Here is an 18,472-nt window from a genome sequence, read left to right as displayed (position 1 = left end):
GACAGACTCTAGGTCTATAATGTCTTTAATAACCCAAAGTTAAAGTATCAGAGAGAAACACAGACCATTGCTAGGACACTTGTTTTCATAATTTCATTATCTGTAACAACAAGAAGCCATGAACAGGTAAAAACAATTTGATTCTTATTATCAAAATCAAGGATGATTAAGTACTAAATTTATCTTAGGTTAGAAAATCACAGCATGAAATATGAATATGAAAGCAGATTTCTATTAGAACTGAGTCATTTTTGCTAATATTCATGAGCATTTTTCACTGTTTGTGTCAGGCTGACGTGATTTATAATGCAAGGCCATATACTTTGTCACAGAATATAACTTATTCTTCTTATAATTTAGACTATGTTTCTGCTGATTATTAGTGATAAAATAATCAAAGTCTCTAAGCTTATAGCATCTATTTGTGAGGATCGAAGTATTTCATCATTCCTTCACTAGGCACAGAGAAAATTATCAATGAGTCAGGAGTCCAGCCATAGGAGACCTATTCACTTTTCAGTATCTATCAATTCTCTCAGATTGCCTTCAAATTATGAAAGTAATTAAAAGTAAGATTTGATACAAAACTAGATCTTCTGCATGTGGTTTTTACTAAAAACTGAGGGGCATGGTTTCTGAGTAAGTGCGGTAGGAACACTTCATAGTTCCAGGGCTTCCTTGAACCCTCTCTTCAGGTTGACACTTAGGCCACCGAAACCATCACGGGGACAAAAGCAGAGCAAAGGCAGCCGTGGCTGCATCCAGCAGTTGTTACCAAACAACAAAAATGTAAATGCCAACCATTAGGAAGTCAAGAGGGAAAAAATATGTTAGTTTTGAGCATTGAAGGCAAGAAGTCCAGTGTGAATATATATAACACTTTAAAATTCAGAAACATAGCATTGGTGCACTCCATCTATTTGGCAGAAAATAAATCAAAGTTTTAAGAAATTCTCTCAGTTTAATCCCCAGCCTGTACCAGTAGTAACGTCAAGTTATTTAAGTAAGAGGGAAAATAACCAGTTCCTTACATTTAATATTTATCACTAGCACCGGGTTAGGGGCGGGGGGTGGTGAAATATGCAGGAAAGGTGTAATACACACACACAATTTATATATGTAAATATAGGGTTACATATATAAATTATATATTTTTCGCTATGGAAAAGCCTAATTATAGAACAATCTCAATATAAGTTTTCTGAATCTGCTAAAAGTTATGGGCTGCAATATCATATCTCTGTGCCATCAGAAAAATAGCTTGACTTACTTGCAGGCATAGCTGTCGACTGCTTCAAGATACATACACACACCGCCGTGGAGGCAGTACCCATCATGGGACGGGGGACATTCGGGGTAAATATTTCTCACAGAAGAGCGGCCATCCTCCCTGGGATGAGATGGTGGAGTCGAGTCTAGAAGAAGCAAAGGCATTTCTTTTACTTTCTGAAGTGATTGGGGTCTTTCAGATATCAGGAAGTAGTTTCTGTGAACAATTTGTGAGATAGAACAATAGGTGTGATATAGAACAACAGTTTCACTTTCTTAAACAGACCTCGTGTCCTTCACCATGGAACCAGCCATTCTTTCCTTAGGTTCAGCATTATTTGACATAAAGCATGTTGGAAGCTGTAAGAGAATGGTCAATCCCAAGACCATATGAATTCCGAGTGCAGATCTCATTATAAAAGCACACCCATCATCCAAAAGCACACGTTGTGTGAAACAGCAGTTAGCTTAAGAGCGTCTCACTGAACAACTGTATCTCTTCATGCCTTATAAACCACCTACCACTACACAGTCCACTACCCCTAGTTTCCTGGGAGTCTCAAAAATTTCTCCCACACGCGACTTTCTTCTAAAAACTATTTAAATTGCAGGGGAGCCCTCAAAGACAAGACTAGCAACTTTGACAGAAAGGAAATGTTACCATAACAGAGGGGACGCCAAAGCGGGGAAGCCCGTTTTATTGAATGGTTTGCTGCTCTTTAAAAGGAAAACATTAGCGTGTGTAGCTGACTATGTAAATATTAGGAGTCTTTCAGTACCTTTAAGAAGAGCAAATTATTTGAGAAAATAACATGCTAAAAAAACAGAGACCCGAGCAAGTGCAGAACCTTCCTTTCTCAGGATGTTTTCTGCTTGCAGAGCTGAGACAGGTAAATAGCTGGCAGTGACTTAGCTGACCCTGGCTTCTAGGGTCTGTGAAGCCAGCTCCCCTTCTGGGTGCTGACGGTGAGAAGATACTGCTGTTATGGGGGAGGGTTCAGGAAGCAGGAAGCGACCATTATTAACATTTTTTAAAGTTCTAATTCAGATCAAGAAATACTGACTTTTTTATAAAATTAAATGCAATTTTATTAAGAATTTCAAATTACATATGTCAAATCTCTCGAATGGAATAGAAGCATTTTGAAACTGGAGAGATGGCATAGATGAACACTGATATCCCTTGAAACTCCAACTTTATTTAAAAAAACAATTCCTCTGCAAACCACATTCCCCCTTATATAACAAGACGAAATAGTATCTACCTCTTCACTTTGGCAACAGCTATTTCCTAAAGGAATGAAAAAAAAAAAAGTAGTGATTTTGCTACTTCTTTAAGTTCATTAAAAATGGGATTCTATCTTTAGATTAAAAATTTTAAGTTCAGAAAAAGCTTATTTTAAAATCCTTGAAAGTGATTCAAAATGCTAAGAGTCCGGACATCCTCCTCAACCTGTCTAGCCCTGCAGAGCTTTTCCAGCAGCCCCCAAAATCAACACTACAAATCAGGACATTAGCTGCATAGTTAAAGAGAACCACCTGTGTTCCCACCTTTATTGAATTGTGAATAATAAAAAAGGATTTATTCCAGATGCTATTAAATTAAGAAAACTTGGGCCATTTCACATTCTCAACCCCAGCATCAATCTAATCAGGAAAGTAAACTCACCAGCCTGATTGAACTGAATGATTTCTAGAAGCTCTAATGGAAATACACTTGGGTACTGATTTTTTCAGAATCAAGTCCCTCCCCTTGGATCTGGACCACCCACCAACCTACCAGGGCAAATCCGTCCAGGTTCAGACAAGTTGCCAGCACATGTGCAGGTGTAGTTTCCCTCTGTATTTGTACAGGCAGCATTTTCCCCACAGGTGTGCATGCCCAGTTGGCACTCATCAATATCTGTCAGGAAAAGGGAGTAGGAAAGAGAAAAGTAGGGTGCAGAGGAGAACAGAGGGTCGTATAATTGGAAAACCCAATATTCTGGAAAGGGAGCATCTTCAACTTCTGTCATGCCATATGTTCTCAGAGCTCTATACATTTTTAGATTCAAAAATTCTATTATAAATGTTGGAGAGAGAGATGGACTGGGCCCCTTGGCCGCATGCCCACGCAGGTAAACTCCTGACATGAGGCTGGAAGTTTTCCTACTGCTTGGAAGGAAAGGAAATTTCCCAGCACATGTAGCTCAGTGGGAAAGTTGGAGATGGTAAACTATATCTAGGTAAACATTTAGTAGTTCAGGTCATATCAAATTCAACATTTTTGCCTTTTTTACATAAATATGAACGAAGTCATCACTTTTTTTCCCAACTACCCATCTCTTCTTTTCTCAGTTACCACCACCCTAACCTTTAGGTCCTTCTTCTCTTCAAGTTTCCATTGCTGTAAGAGGAGCAGCCTTACAACATTCCCTGCATTCCATCTCTCTTCCATTTCTCTCCTAATCACCAGTGCCATGTTAATCTTCCCGAACCACATCTCCCGTCACTGCACCACTTGACTCAGATGCTGCCAGTAGCTGTCTGTTTCCTAGAGCTGTGCTGCCTAATATGGTAGCCATCGCCATATGTGGGTATTGAGCACCTGAACTGCAGCTAGTCTACACTGAAATGTACTGTAGGTGTAAAACACACGCCAGATTTTGTGACGTAGTACCAACTATGAAAGAACATAAAATATATCAATAATTTTTATATTATAGATAACTAATGAGAACCAACTGTATAGCACAGGGAACTCTACACAGTGCTCTATGGTGACCTAAATGGGAAGGAAATCCAAAAAAGAGGGGATATACGTATACGTATAGCTGATTCACTTGCTGTACAGCAGAAACTAACACAGCATTGTAAAGCAACTATACTCCAATTAAAAAACAATGATGAGGGACTTCCCTGGTGGTCCAGTGGTTAAGACTTCACCTTCCAATGCAGGGGGTGTGGGTTTGATCCCTGGTCCAGGAGCTAAGATCCCACATGCCTCGTGGCCACAAAACCAGACCATAAAACAGAAGCAATATTGTAACAAATTCAATAAAGACTTTAAAAATGGTCCACATCAAAAATAATAATAATAATAATAATAATGATGATACTAATAATTTTTATATTGATTACACATTAAGCTGTTAATATTTGGGATATATATTGAATTAAATAAAATATTATTAAAATTAATTTCACCTGTTTCTTTTTGCTTTTTGTAATGTAGCTACAAAAAATTTAAAATTACATATGTGACTGACATTATATTTCTACTGGATGGTGCTGGTCTAGAGAAGTAAAACCCCAATGCCTGACTTTCAGATTCTAGTTTTCCACAAATATAACTCAACTTACCTGTTATGGACTGAATTGCATCTCCCCAAAATTCTTATGTTGAAGCCCTAACCCCCAGAGTGACTATACTTGGAGACAGGACCTATGAGGAAGCAATCAAGCTTATATGAAGTCATAAGAGTGAGGCCCTCATCCAACAGGATTGATGTCCTTCTAAGAAGAGGAAGAGATACCAGAGGTATCTCTCTCTCCCTCTCTCACTCTCTCCACAAGCCACAGAGGAAAGGGCATGTGAGTGTGGAGCAAGAAGGGGGCCGTCTGCAAGCCAGGAAGAGTCCTCACCAGGAACCAAATCTGCCAGCACCTTAATCTGGGACTTATGGCCTTCAGAACTCTAAGAAAATAAATGTCTGTTGTTTAGGCCACCCAGTCTACACAGTACTTTTTATGGTAGCCAGAGCAGATGGAGACACCACCTCGCCAGACTCAGTTTTTGTTCTCCTTCACACAATATAGACACACAGTCTATACTTAAGGCTCTAGGCTTTTCTCTACCCCCCTTCTCCCAAATAAGACCTGTGATATGTTCATGCCTGAGATGCTCCCCACTCCTTCACATTTCTGCATAATAAAAATGTACTTATGCCCCCAGTTCCATCCAAAATGATACTTCCTCCATGAAGTCTTTCCCAATACCTCAAACAGATAGGTCTACCAGTTCTGAACTTCCACTTAGTTTTTACTTCTCTTATGATGCACACCTTTCTTCACCACTTATCACAGCTGCATTTCTTTTAGATCATATTCTCCATGTAAGCAAGGACTGCCAACTGCCTTCCTCATCTTGGTATTCCTCACAGATCCTAGCACTGTGTCTTTGCACTAATAGGGGTCAATTAAATATTTGCCACATTGAATCACTAACCTGAATAGCCCAAAGGGAGTCTTTTTTTTTTTTAAACTGACATCCTACTGTAATCTCTACGAACTATCACCTTGAGAATGAGAGAGAAGGAAAAACAATGATGTACTGTTGGCCAAGAAACACAACTACTCTTAAGAATAACAACAACAGTTTTATATAGCACTTATTGTGTGCCAGGCATGGTTCAAAGCACTATATCTACTACCTCTCTATATCTACTGTATATACATGGGGCTGGGGGGCAGTGCGGAGAACAAGAACAAGCTCAGTGCTTCCATGTGGCCCGAGACGCCATGCCAACCAGGCAGGCTGGGCCATGACACTCTGCTCCATGGAAGGAGATGGGTGAGTAACAGGGTGAGAATCCAGAGTATAACGAGTTTAAACATCCAAGAAAGTATACCTTCCTTTTTCTTCAAAGTAAATTAAATATAAAGCCTGTTTGTCTAGATTATCTATGAGCCTGCTTAGTTAGAGCAGTGACATTTTCCCAATTGACAGCCAAATATGTGCTTAAAAGAGCCTTTACAGATGTCTGTGGACTCCACAAAACTAATCTGATAAAGGTCTGATTTAAACCAACCAGATCCAGAAAATTGGTAGTTATGACTGATATTTCATCTTTAACTTCAACATGTGGGAGAAAGCAATGCCATTTTAGTTTGTTATCAAGGTATCTGCCCCTCACAGTGAAAAGATTTTTATGTTTTCAGAAGGAAAGGAAAACACTGAAAGAGACATGTTAAAGCCCCATAAAACTTGAGATAACTATTTTACTGGGCCAAGATGGCTTCAGGCAGGTCTTCACTTGTACGGTGACGTTGTGTTACACCTGGAATGGTACATGACATCCACTAAGTGAACTCCCAACCCAGCAAGCCACACCCAGACCTTGGCAGAGGACGGTGATTATGAAAGAGGTCTTAATCATTCCTTGCTTGATTCTAAATGTCAACGGCTTGAACTTATCAAGAGCCAGCCGGTGAGCCCTTTCACAGAACCACGCTTCCTTCCCATTACACACAGCCGTGACCTCCAACAAATCCACATCAGCTCTGCAGTTCACCACGGTTCAATTGCCAAATTCAGTGTCAAAGAAAATGCTGTCCTGTTCCCCCCATGATGGCTCGAGGTGTGGAGTTATCAACGAGGCACTGATGTCACTCAACCCCCGGAGAAAGAATTAGAAAGGCAGAGGGGAAAACAGCCTCTGCAGAGTGTAGAAGCTGACTAGTGTGGTCACGGCCAAAGGGCACACAATTGACTATTTACCAAAAACTGAAATATGTCAGTTTGAACAGATCACACAACTCCTCTTTTAGTCTTAACATGTGTGTCACCGCAATTCTCTCCTGTCTTTTCTCAGCCCGCCACACCCACTGTTTGGTGACTCTCCAAGGCCTGCCTTCACCGTTGGCCCTCCGCACACAGCTCTCTTACCAAGGCAGTGGATCCCATCTCCCTGGTAGCCTTCTGAGCATCGGCAGACGTGGCCACCTTCAGTATTGATGCACTTGGAGGAGGTGGGAGGGCAAACTGAGATACCCAGCTGACATTCATCTATATCTGTGGGCAAAATGATGAGCTAGTGAAATACACAGGCAACCCTGGTATAAAGGAAAAGAGTAGGAAAGGATAGTATAATCGTACATACAATCATCCAGCCATTGACAGGTACTGCTTGCAAATGTGATGCAAACCCTGCATCTTGGACTTAAAGCTCATTTCGAATCAATTTTTACAGATTTCTCAGTGTTTGACTAGCTAAGTATGTGTAAGTAAATCACTTTGTGCCAGAGTTTCAGACCATAAGAACATTTACAATAACGGCTGTCAATGTAAAATAGTAACCCATCCAGCAAAACCTATTTAATAAACTAAAACTTATGACCTAAGCCTTTGGGGGGGAAAAGCTGTGTTTTTATTGGAATCGGGGAGTTTATAAATTTGACTTGAACTCAGATTCATGCTTTTAAAGCTAATTATAAATTCTTCTCCTTGGGGCTTCCTTGGTGGCGCAGTGGTTAAGAATCCGCCTGCCAATGCAGGGGACACAGGTTTGAGCCCTGATCCGGGAAGATCCCACATGCCGTGGAGCAACTAAGCCCATGTGCCACAACTACTGAGCCTGTGCTCTATAGCCCATGAGTCACAGCTACTGGGCCCGCATACCACAACTACTGAAGCCCGCATGCCTAGAGCCCATGCTCTGCAACAAGAGAAGCCACTGTGATGAGAAGCCCATGCACTGCAACTAAGAGTAGCCCCCGTTCGCAATGACTAGAGAAAGCCTGTGTGCAGCAACGAAGACCCAACACAGCCAAAAATAAAGTAAATGAAATAAATAAATTTTTTAAAAAAATCAATTATATTAAAAAAAATTCTTCTCCTTAATGTCAATTGTCTATATTATGGAATTTTAATATAACTCAATGTAATATAACAATATGTTATATGTTTCTTATTTTCTATTCATACACCCATCATCTTTTTAGCTAATATCAAATAATGTATTCAATCCTGAGGGTAACATAAATCCTTCTGGAGATTTTGAATCAGTATGATCTGAGAGAATGTTTCTGATTCACTATTTTCCAGATATTATGTGTATTTGGATTTTGCTCTTACCAGAACACAGTTTTCCATCTCCGGCAAATCCTTTCAAACACCGACACGTGACATTCTCTCCCTCTGAAACACACCAAGCCTGTGTACTGCATCCCAAGGCACCACACTCATCATCATCTGCAAACAGCGAGAACCCCACAGGATTATTTCCAGACCTCAGAGGAGAAAATGGACTTCAATGTTTTGCATTCTACCGAAAATTCCAGTACTTCCTTTCTCAAGTTCTGGGGCAGGTTAACCTCCAAATAGAAACACTGTGCTGATCTGTAAGCTATATCTATATTAAAGGATCCACAAACCATATGTTTCTGTTTACATGCTCTCAACAAATCTTTAGTCTTAAAGAATTATGTGGTGTTCAAAGACCCCCATGTGAACTTATTTATAATTTTTTAAAGCATTTGCAAATTTGAACTATACAATTTCTAGGACTAAATGGACTCAAACTTCAAAAATTGTATTGCTTTATTTGAGAATTCCCAACCGTTGTGACATACAAAAGGGGTCAATATATTCTTATCTCTCAAAGATACGCAACTAATATGTAGCAAGTAGATCTGTGTACCAACATGGCAAAGAGATTTAATCATAAAAAGATTTATTGTCAATTTACTAAAATTATGTTTGATATATAATAGAATATGTATGTCAAAATGTATGTTTATTATCAAGATTTATGCTGTGACTTGCAAACCTCAAGGCACTTTTTTTTTTTTTTCAAATTTATTATTTTTGGCTGTGTTGGGTCTTTGTTACTGTGCGTGGGCTTTCTCTAGTTGCGGTGAGCGGGGGCTACTCTTCGTTGTGGAGTGCAGGCTTCTCATTGCGGTGGCTTCTCTTGCTGCGGAGCACAGGCTCTAGGCGTGCAGGCTTCAGTAGTTGTGGCTCGTGGCTTCTAGAGCACAGGCTCAGTAGTTGTGGCGCACAGGCTTAGCTGCTCTGCGGCATGTGAGATCTTCCCAGACCAGGGCTCGAACCCGTGTCCCCTGCATTGGCAGGTGGATTCTTAACCACTGCGCCACCAGGGAAGCCCCACCTCAAGGGACTTTTACAGAGTCATGAACCATACAAACTAAATGCTGTAAATGGATCATTTCATTTCATACTCCAATGAAATGCAAATGCCCCAGAAGACAGAGTTGCCTTTTGAGCCATAAACATGAGCAAGTTTTTTTTTCCTTTAGCTACTTATGTATATAATCATTCTCCAGATGCCTCCTCTCTGTTGGAGTTGGGGGTACCTGACATACCACAGTAGGATATAAACTATCTTCTGTCTTTTCACCGGTAAATTTGCTCATCTGAGTATAGAGGAGGTCAAGAAACCCTCCAAAGTTGCCCATAAATTAAAGAAAGTTAAATGATCTAAATAGGAGTCAGATGCCATGCGAATGCAGACATCGGGTAATTGCGTTTGATTTGCTTAGCTATTTGAGTGAGAAGATTTTTCTTGTGGGAACACGGGCCTTTCATGCTTGCTTGGTCACCTCCTGTCACTCATGACTCTTCGAGATGGATAAATTCAGACTAACTCAATTAACCATTGTATTCAGCATTTATTTGGAAGACTAGCTCCCAAATCACAAGGCTGTTCAGAGTGTATGGTGGACAGTATCAAATTACCCAAGACATTTTAAATCACTTGCGGAATTATCTTAAATTAACATATGATTCAGGATTTATTTGGTGACTTGCAAACCCCAAGGCAGCTTTGCATAATGAAAAGCAATGCATGTGCAGTTGCAGGAGGGATGAGCCATAGCCAAAGCTCCTCCTGCCACAAACTAGCTCCACAAGGAAGGCATGTTTATGCTTCACGTGCCTCTTCTCTAAAATGCAGGTGGCAGTTTCCGTCCAGTCTACTTCACGTGGTTGTTGTAAGAACTTGAAGAAAAAGTGATTTTTTAAAAGAATCTTTTGAGAACTATAAAATATTATATTTACATATCTAGATAAGAATGATAAAGAAGAAGAGTATTGTGACAGCCTGAATCAGAATTAGCCTTATCACACTAGAAAAGACTCTGGGGTCTGTTTGTAAAATTAACAAAATTAATTCATTTTGAAGTACCTACTATGTGCCAGATCCTAATGAGGGCCAAAAATACAGTGGTGGAGAATATAGACAAGGGCTCTGTTTTCTTACATGATTATTTATTGAAGTATAGGTGTAATAAGCACAATCAAGAAAAAATACTGGGTTCCAAGAGAGCTGAAACAGCTCTCGCCTCACTTGGTCAGGAGACTAGGAAAGGCTTTCTGAGAAAGAGCATATTAAGCTGAGATCTGAAGGATACACAGGACTTGGGGAAGTGGGGTTAGAAAGAGCCCTGTAGGCTGAGAAAACAACACCTGCATGTTACAGGCAAGGCCCATGTAATGGAAGCAGGCCATAGAAAGCTGGGGATAGAAGGGCACCAACTGAGGCTGGTGAGGTGGGTATAGGCTAGTTTCTCCAGGGCTCAACAGGCTAAGTTAAGAATTTTACATTTTATTCATGAATTTAGAAGAATTCGTTTTTTTAGTGAATTTGACAATGAAACTTCTTATGATTGAATCTCTTTGCCATGTTGTACACAGATCTACTTGCTCCATATCACTCTGTGTCTTTGGAGAATAAAAAGATATGGACCTAAAATCTAACATAAAGTTTTCAAATTTTTTTTAGTATAGATACTTGTTTGAAATGAAATTTCACAACAAAATATAAATAAGACCCCTTAGCCTAACACAGGTAGAACTAAAACTTTACAGGCTAAGACAAAATAGAACACAATCCAGGGAGGGAAAGATGAGGTAATCTTCATCAAGACAATCAATTTCATTTATTCCGCACGAGGCAGAGTGCAGTCTCCAGGCATGAAGCCAAACACAGCCTGTTATATATGTATTCCAAATCTTTAGCCATTTTGTCACTCCCCCATGCCACCCACGTGGCCTAATTTACTGTCTGTCATTCACCTTGGTCTTTGAGTCCCTCAAACATTAGCCTTTCAAAATATCCTCTATGAACCTCTAGGGATCCCTAGTGACTTTGAAAAGGTTCTCTATACTGCTAATATATATTATGTATATTGTTTTATTCTACCACATTGTCTCCACATCTGACTATGACCTTGGAGGCTGGGGCTATATTTAGCTAAGTATGGTATCACCAGCATTTAGCACGGTGTATGGTAAATAAGTAGTCACCAAATGAATAATATTCCTAACATGACAATGTTCCAGTAATTCTTTTCTTGATATGAATTAATTACTTGGTCATAATTTTCAAAATCTTTGGTCGAGTCACTAACTTCACATATCTTAGTTTTCAAATCTGTAAAATGATAGATTGTGATAAGGGTTAAATTAGAGGATATACTTAAAGGACCTGGTAAACTCTAAAGCTCTGTAAATATTATTATTACTAAAAATATTCACCTCTTTGTATTTTATCAAAAATCACACTGATAAAATCCTATAAGGAGGGGTAAGAGGTCCCAGGGCCTCGAAAATTGTAGTTTGCCGACCACAAAAGTTGTGCTTAAGTGTATATAATGTCCCAATGTGGAGTTCTCAAATTTATTTTTAGCCACATACAGTAATAAAATTAAGTCTCACTCAGAAATATAAATAAATAAAATGCTTCAAAGCAGAGCTGCACTGATTGAAAGGCAGAGACTTAGCATGAAGAAGAGGTGGGGTTTGCAGAAGCTTTAGGGCTGAGCTAAGCCCAGTTTGAAAACCACTAGCTTCATGAGTGAACACAGAGTATAAAAGAATTAGGTTCCCTAAAGTCGTTACACACTGACTAAATTATTTAGCATTTTGGTGATAAATGGGCAATATATTATAGAAGAAAAAAAAATCTAACATTTGCTGTTTGTGGACTTTCTGGAGCAGCTGAAGCAACCAGCCTATATGTGCTTATCAACTACCATCTGCTTTTCACACTGACGGAAGTAAAGCTAAATGGGCCAAACACCAAAAATACTAGGCATGGATGGGGATACACCCAAATCTGTCCTGGCCTATTTTTCACTTTTCTATCCAAGTGAGATTTCTTCAAAAAAGATTCAGTCCAACGACTCTCAATGCGTAAAGTTCATGTCCACTCTAACATGGAGCCATCTTCCTCAGATAAACCATTCAGAAGAGAAGGACCAAAGTTTGAGTCCAAAGTTTGTCTTCACTAGCTTTGTGTAGATTTAATCAACATGAAGTTAGAGAGTTCGTTCAGAATTTCTAATTAGTCGGATGGAAATTGTTGGAACCAAAGCTGTATTGGAGAACTCATTATTCATACCTGACACCATGATTTCAGCCACTAGCGTGTGTTGAGATTCTGTAATATTATCTTCAAGCTCTCTACTGCTGGGTAAGATGTCCAACGGTATTACTCCATTACTCAGATCTGCTCCACTACCTACTGAAGGCCAACAGATACAATTAATTTACCTTTTGTGATTCAAGAAATGTTTGAGTTAATTTGTATTTATGGCTGTTTGCTGGTTGTGAGTTCAGACTCTTTCTTACAGTCGGAGGATTCAGAAAAACTGCCAGGGTCTTGGTGGCTTAGAAAGCTTTCTCTGCTACACCACACCGTCTCAGCTTCACTCCATGAAATTATAATTGAGGGTGGGGAGAGCCAGTAGGGAGGAAAGACAGGACCCTTCTCGGTACTGGCAAAAACAATAAAAGTAGAATACCAAAATCCTTACGAACATAATCAGCTCATAATCACTACTCGCCATTACTGAGGACAAATTAGTGAGATGATCTCCCCAACCTGCTTTTCATATATACCCCTTCTCCTTTAGGCTGCTTATGACATTTATTTTAGCCTGATTTTGCCAGTATTTAGAAATGTGGAAGGGCACAAACAAGCTATAATTTAACATAGTCATGGAACCTATGCAACTCCCCAGAACATGGAAGAAATGGAACCCCTAAAACACTGTGTATTCTCTAAGTGTGGCCTATGGATCCCTGGGGTCTCACTGCATGGCATCTAGAAGGTCAAAACTATTTTCATAAAAGGCAAATAACTGTATTGTTATTTTCACTGTCAACATTGATACTGATGGGGCAAAAGCAGACATGGGTGAAAGTGTGGTGCTTTAGCGTGAATCAAGTCATGATACTAGTAGCATGTTCTCTACTGTGGTCATGTTCTTCACTGCCACATACACACACACACATGCGCACACACACACACTCCAGTTTCACCCTTAAAAGCCCATGATGGAGCAGTAAAATTACTAATTTTTGAAAATCTTGACCATGGACTACCTGGCTCTTTAATCTTCTGCGTAATGAAATGGGAAGCAACACATAAAACACTGTGCACACACTGAAGTTATGATGGCTGTCTGCAGGAAAGGCACCTGTGAACTCTCAGAGATATGAGCTAAAACTAGGCTCTTTTTTTTTTTTTTATTGAACATGATTTTTACCTGAAAGAATGTTTGATAAACTATGTCATTAACATTTGGGGATTTGATATTTTCTCAAAAATGAATGAAGTGATGCCGTCACTTCAAGGAAAATTAGCTCACAGTGCTTGTCGCCAGTAATAAAATTTAAGCTTTCAAGTGGAAAGTAGAATTCTGGAAAATTTTCCACAAAAAAATTTTAACAAAATCCAGACACTCAAAGACTTTTCTGATTATCAAACACTGAGTTTGATAATAATAATTAGTTAATGTTATTGTAGGTATATTAATGTGATATTTGGCAGACTTGCATAACTCAGTCAATCAATATTTTTAAATGACCAAAACATGATGCAACAAAATCATGCATGGTAAAAGATCCACTCAAAGTGCAAAACAGAACACTGGGTTTTAACATAGCAGAGGACAAGAAGTTCATTGATATGGCTTCAGATTCAACATTGCAACTAACTCTAAGAAACTACCACCTGTCTAGTTCTGATATATATAATATCAAAAGAAGATATACAAAAATGTCCTCTGAAAAGGCTATTAAGCAATCTTCTCTTTTCCAGCTCCATGTGTGTCTGATGCTAGATTTTCTTCATAGGCTTCAAACAAAACAACACAGCAACAGCTTTAACAGAGGGGCAGATGGGAGAATCTGGCTGCCCTCTATTAAGTCAGATATTAAAGATGTAAATGTAAAACAATGCCATTCTTCTTACTACATATTTTTGTTTTGAAAAATAGAGTTATTTCATTTATTTTCATAAAACATGTTCATATATAATGGAATACTACTGTAACTTTAATAGAGATATTAAAATTTTTAGTCTTAATTTCTAATATCATAAATCTTGATAAATATAACCCACACAAACAAAGACTCGAGTTTTTCAATCATTTTTAAGAGTGTAAAAAGGTTCTGAAACCAAAAAGATTGAGAACTGTTATCCTAAGGCAACAATTGATAGAAAGTTCAGAAAATCCAAAATATCCAATTCTGGTCCATGGATAAATTAATCCATTTATTTGCTGTCAATGTCACCTAACATATCATGCCTATTGGATAAATATGAATTTTTAAAAAACATCTAAAATAAAATTTAAGTTCTCTTTGGTATAAGATATCAAGAGATGAATCCAAATACACCTTACCTGTTTGGATGCACATTCAAGGGAAGTAAATCAGTACTACTGTTTACATGTCATATTAGATCTCTTCTTCCTCAAAGTCACGTTTAGTTTTTAAAAATGTGGATCACAAGCCTTGTCGGGCTGGATTCCCCACACCTGTCTGGTATCCTAAACTTATTTATTACAAAGGACTTTGCTTTTCATATAAAGACAGTCATGTGGCAGGGGGTTTATATATGACTACCTCTAAAATCGAGGCCATAAAACTTCTAAACAAAATGTCTTTGAACATTCCCTGAATTGGTAAAATACTGGCATTTATTTCCAAGGATGGGCTACTCCACCAAAAATGGGGGGCTGGAGCACTGGAACTTAAGACTTTGAATATTATCTTTTGTTCATTAATTTTACAGCTAGAGGAAGTCAATTGAATTTAGTTTGTAATGAGGAGGCCAAACTCATCAGAGGAAAAAAAAAAAAAGACAGCTTGGCATCACTAAAAGCAAGGGAGCTTTTAATAATACAAAATATTAAAAATTAGCACAAGCATAAAAATCAATGTAGAACAATATTCCTGAGCTAAAGTAAGATAATTTGGCCACATAGTTTATCATATTACCTGCCAATATCTGATGGCCATTCAGAGCCAGACACGTTTTTCCATCTGGAGCTTTCACAAAACCTTCACGACACAAACACTGAGCAGTTCCAAACCTCTCTTCGCAAATATGTTCACAGCCTCCGTTTTGAAGTAAGCAGGGATCTGCTCCTAGCAGAGAGGAGGTACATTCACAGATGGGCTTGGAGATGAAAAGGTGTAAAATCAGTGTACAGCTTTGGGGGAAAGAAACTATCTAAATGGAGCTGTTTATATCAAGAGCTATTTCAGAAGAGTACCTATAAAGAGCCACTGGTTCTAAGATAAGCTCAGAATGTTATTACCTTAGGAGTATTTATTGAGTTTAGCCAGTACCTTTGTTCAAGAAGCTATTTGGGAAGATAGGACTCCTATTTCCTGACTCATAATCTAGTCAAACTGACAAATGGTGATTCAGAAAGAAGAGTTACTATGGGAAACTAAGTGGCTTTTCCATTTGCTTACCTACTCCTGGCTGAAGCTCACTCACTTGCATTCTCAGGAGGTGGGGAAAAGCCCAGTGTAGGCAGAAGCTTCCACTGCGGGTTTCTAAATTGCTCCCCACAACCATCCCCGCCCTTGCCCTTAGTGCCTTTAACCCAAAAGTCTTTGAAAAGGAGCAAATAAGTAAAAGCTACTCAGGAGAAGAAAAGCTGAGGTTGGAGGGATAAAGCCCAAACTTATTACCAGACTATCTTAGTTTAAACGAAATCCAAATCTCAGGAGATCTTAACATCTACCCAAATTAGTGAGAAGTACAACACACACCCCCTTCCCTGCCGTGAAACGATTAAAAGAGTTGCAGATGCCAGTCAAAGAAAGACTGCGTCCAGTGTACCTGGTTTTGCCAATGGATGAACTACAACCAGTGATGAGGGCTTCAGCATGCTGCCTCGGAGACGTACCCTATTTTTGCCAGTCCTCTTGTTCACCCTTATTACCGATGGCATAGTCCAATCAGAGAACCACACATGATCCTCAAACACAGCCACAGCAAATGGGTGACCTGGAAGCAGTTCAGATCCATTATAAACATCTTGTCTTTGCCATGAATATTTTTAAAAGGACAAGGCCTGAAACATATACCCAATTCCTACACTAAATCAATTCTTTAATACAGCCGCTAAGCAATGTATGAGCCACTTCCTTGAGCCACCTACATCAAGGAGAAGCCACATGATGAGGGAACCTCTTCTTAGAATGGGAGTCTGGTGGTATGAAGTCCTAGCAAAGCCCATGGTCATCCAGCATTCAGAGAGTGGGAGAATGTGGGTGACTGACATAATACCACCAATAAGAAGGAGACCAGGGCAGGAATGTTTCCGTGTTAGTGATTCTGTCACTCTTTATAGACTAAACAACTTGACTGGGTAAGTTGGGTAAGTTATCTTACCCCTCTTTGTCTTAGGTTCCTTGTCTTTTGAATAGCAGTAATAAGTAGTAGGCTAAATTTACAGGTTGCTGTAAATTGAGATTTTTACATTTAAAAAAATCTAAGGTAATTGAATAATAGCCTCCTCAAATTCCCATCTCCACCAATACATTTCCTTTCCTATCTCTCCTCTTAACTAAAATTAGTCCATTGACTGTGCTCCTGCCTTCTCTAGCACCTTGTTCTGTCAATTACTCCTTTCATTTACATTAATTCTCTTCTATTCTCTTCATCTTACCAGCTTCTTTCCCTTAGCTGATTAATATGTTCAGGTCTCTCCTATCTTAATTCCCTCATCCCCTTGACCCCTCTAACTTCTTTTTGTCTCTTTCCTTCCCTTCTGAGACAAGGTTTTTGGAAGTTATTTATTATCTGCTGCTTCCATTTTCATGGCTCCAATCGACCCCTAAGTGGCCTCTTCTGATCCTACCTCAACTAAACCCACCTCTCCATGCCACTGAAACAGCTCTGATAAGATATTCCAGTATTTAGTAAGCTGGGAAATGTTTTAATATACTATCTCAAGTGGTTAGAGGCTAAAGCTAAGGACCCCTAGGTTTGGAAGCTTTTATCACCTCCAGTCACATTCCCCAGGCCAGTCTTTTTGCTAATGAGCAATGGATTTGGTGGATTAGGGTGAATGCCTCCCTCTACTGGCAGCAAACTCAAACGATTTTTCCAGGTGAAATGAATCTCCACCCATCATTATTGACCAGGGCCATTAAGATTCATTTTGGTCTCTAGCCTTTGTCCCAAATTAAAGCCATAAATGCAGGAAGGGAATTTTCTATATAGTTATTGTTTCGTTTTGTTTGCTGTGATAAAAAACGCATAATACAAAATTTACCATCTAAGCCTAAGACTTAACCCACAGTTTCAGTAATGTTAAATACATTCATATTGTTGTGCAACCAATTTCCAGAAATTTTTTCATCTTGCAAAACTGAAAATCTATACCCATTAAATAACTTCCTGTTTTTCCCTACCCCTAGTCCCTGGCAAATACTATACTACTTTCTGTTTCTATAAGTGTGCCTATTCTAGATACCCTAAGTAAGTAGAATCATACAATATTGGTCTTCTGTGACTGGCTTATTTCATTTAGCAAAATGTCCTCTGGGTTCATCTATGTTGTAGTATGTGTCAGAATTAGCTACTGTTTTTCAACACAAACCCCACACTAGATATAATCTTCCTTATTTTTTGTTTACAGGGGAGCTACAGTTGAACTACCAGTAGATGGCACTGTAATGGTGGGAACGGTTATTTAGATGTTTACATACCAGATTATTTGTATTTGTATTTAATAGGAAGTTGCATTAGTCACAGATTATAGCAATACAAATTATTTACAAAATATCTCCTATGCTTTTTTGGTTTAGAAAATGTTGTTTTTACATTCTAGTTAGGAATTTCCAAATCCCTTTATACCTCCATATAGCAAAGCTATAACTTTACATTTATTTGGGAGATGTATTTTTTAACAATGTACGTCTCCCCTACTAGACTCCATGACTTCACAGGAACCATAATTGTTTTACTCTCCACTGTATCTCCACTTCCTATAATGGCACATGGATGATTAAAGTCTACAATTATACACAAGCTTATAATTTATTATGAAGTATGTCAATTTTTAAAGAAGCTTGGAAGTATGTAAAATTTTTAATTACATTTATCTTGATCTATTTAATGTAAAATACAAATCTAGAAATTCATTACCAAAGAGAAAGGGCAAAATA

General features: G+C 38.7%; 1 protein-coding gene across 6 annotated transcripts in view; it reads right to left on the bottom strand.

The window, feature by feature from the left end:
• Nucleotides 1–18,472, bottom strand: part of EGF (epidermal growth factor) — an 87,035-nt gene that overhangs the window by 12,965 nt on the left and 55,598 nt on the right. For 3 of the 6 annotated variants that reach the window (XM_007191031.2, XM_007191036.2, XM_007191037.2), the window contains exons 14-20: nt 16,137–16,304; nt 15,281–15,430; nt 12,393–12,515; nt 8,105–8,221; nt 6,917–7,042; nt 3,050–3,172; nt 1,271–1,415 (exon numbers count right to left, since the gene is read on the bottom strand). In XM_007191031.2, the coding sequence (XP_007191093.2) occupies nt 1,271–1,415; nt 3,050–3,172; nt 6,917–7,042; nt 8,105–8,221; nt 12,393–12,515; nt 15,281–15,430; nt 16,137–16,304 (952 nt within the window). The remainder of the gene's footprint in view (nt 1–1,270; nt 1,416–3,049; nt 3,173–6,916; nt 7,043–8,104; nt 8,222–12,392; nt 12,516–15,280; nt 15,431–16,136; nt 16,305–18,472) is intronic. The other 3 variants (XM_007191033.2, XM_007191034.2, XM_007191035.2) reach the window with 3 other exon arrangements.

The sequence above is a fragment of the Balaenoptera acutorostrata genome, chromosome 5 (assembly GCF_949987535.1).
Source record: "Balaenoptera acutorostrata chromosome 5, mBalAcu1.1, whole genome shotgun sequence".
NCBI classification, from domain to species: domain Eukaryota; kingdom Metazoa; phylum Chordata; class Mammalia; order Artiodactyla; family Balaenopteridae; genus Balaenoptera; species Balaenoptera acutorostrata.
The sequence above is the reverse complement of the archived record's forward strand: the minus strand, read 5'-3'. Positions and strand labels throughout refer to the sequence as shown.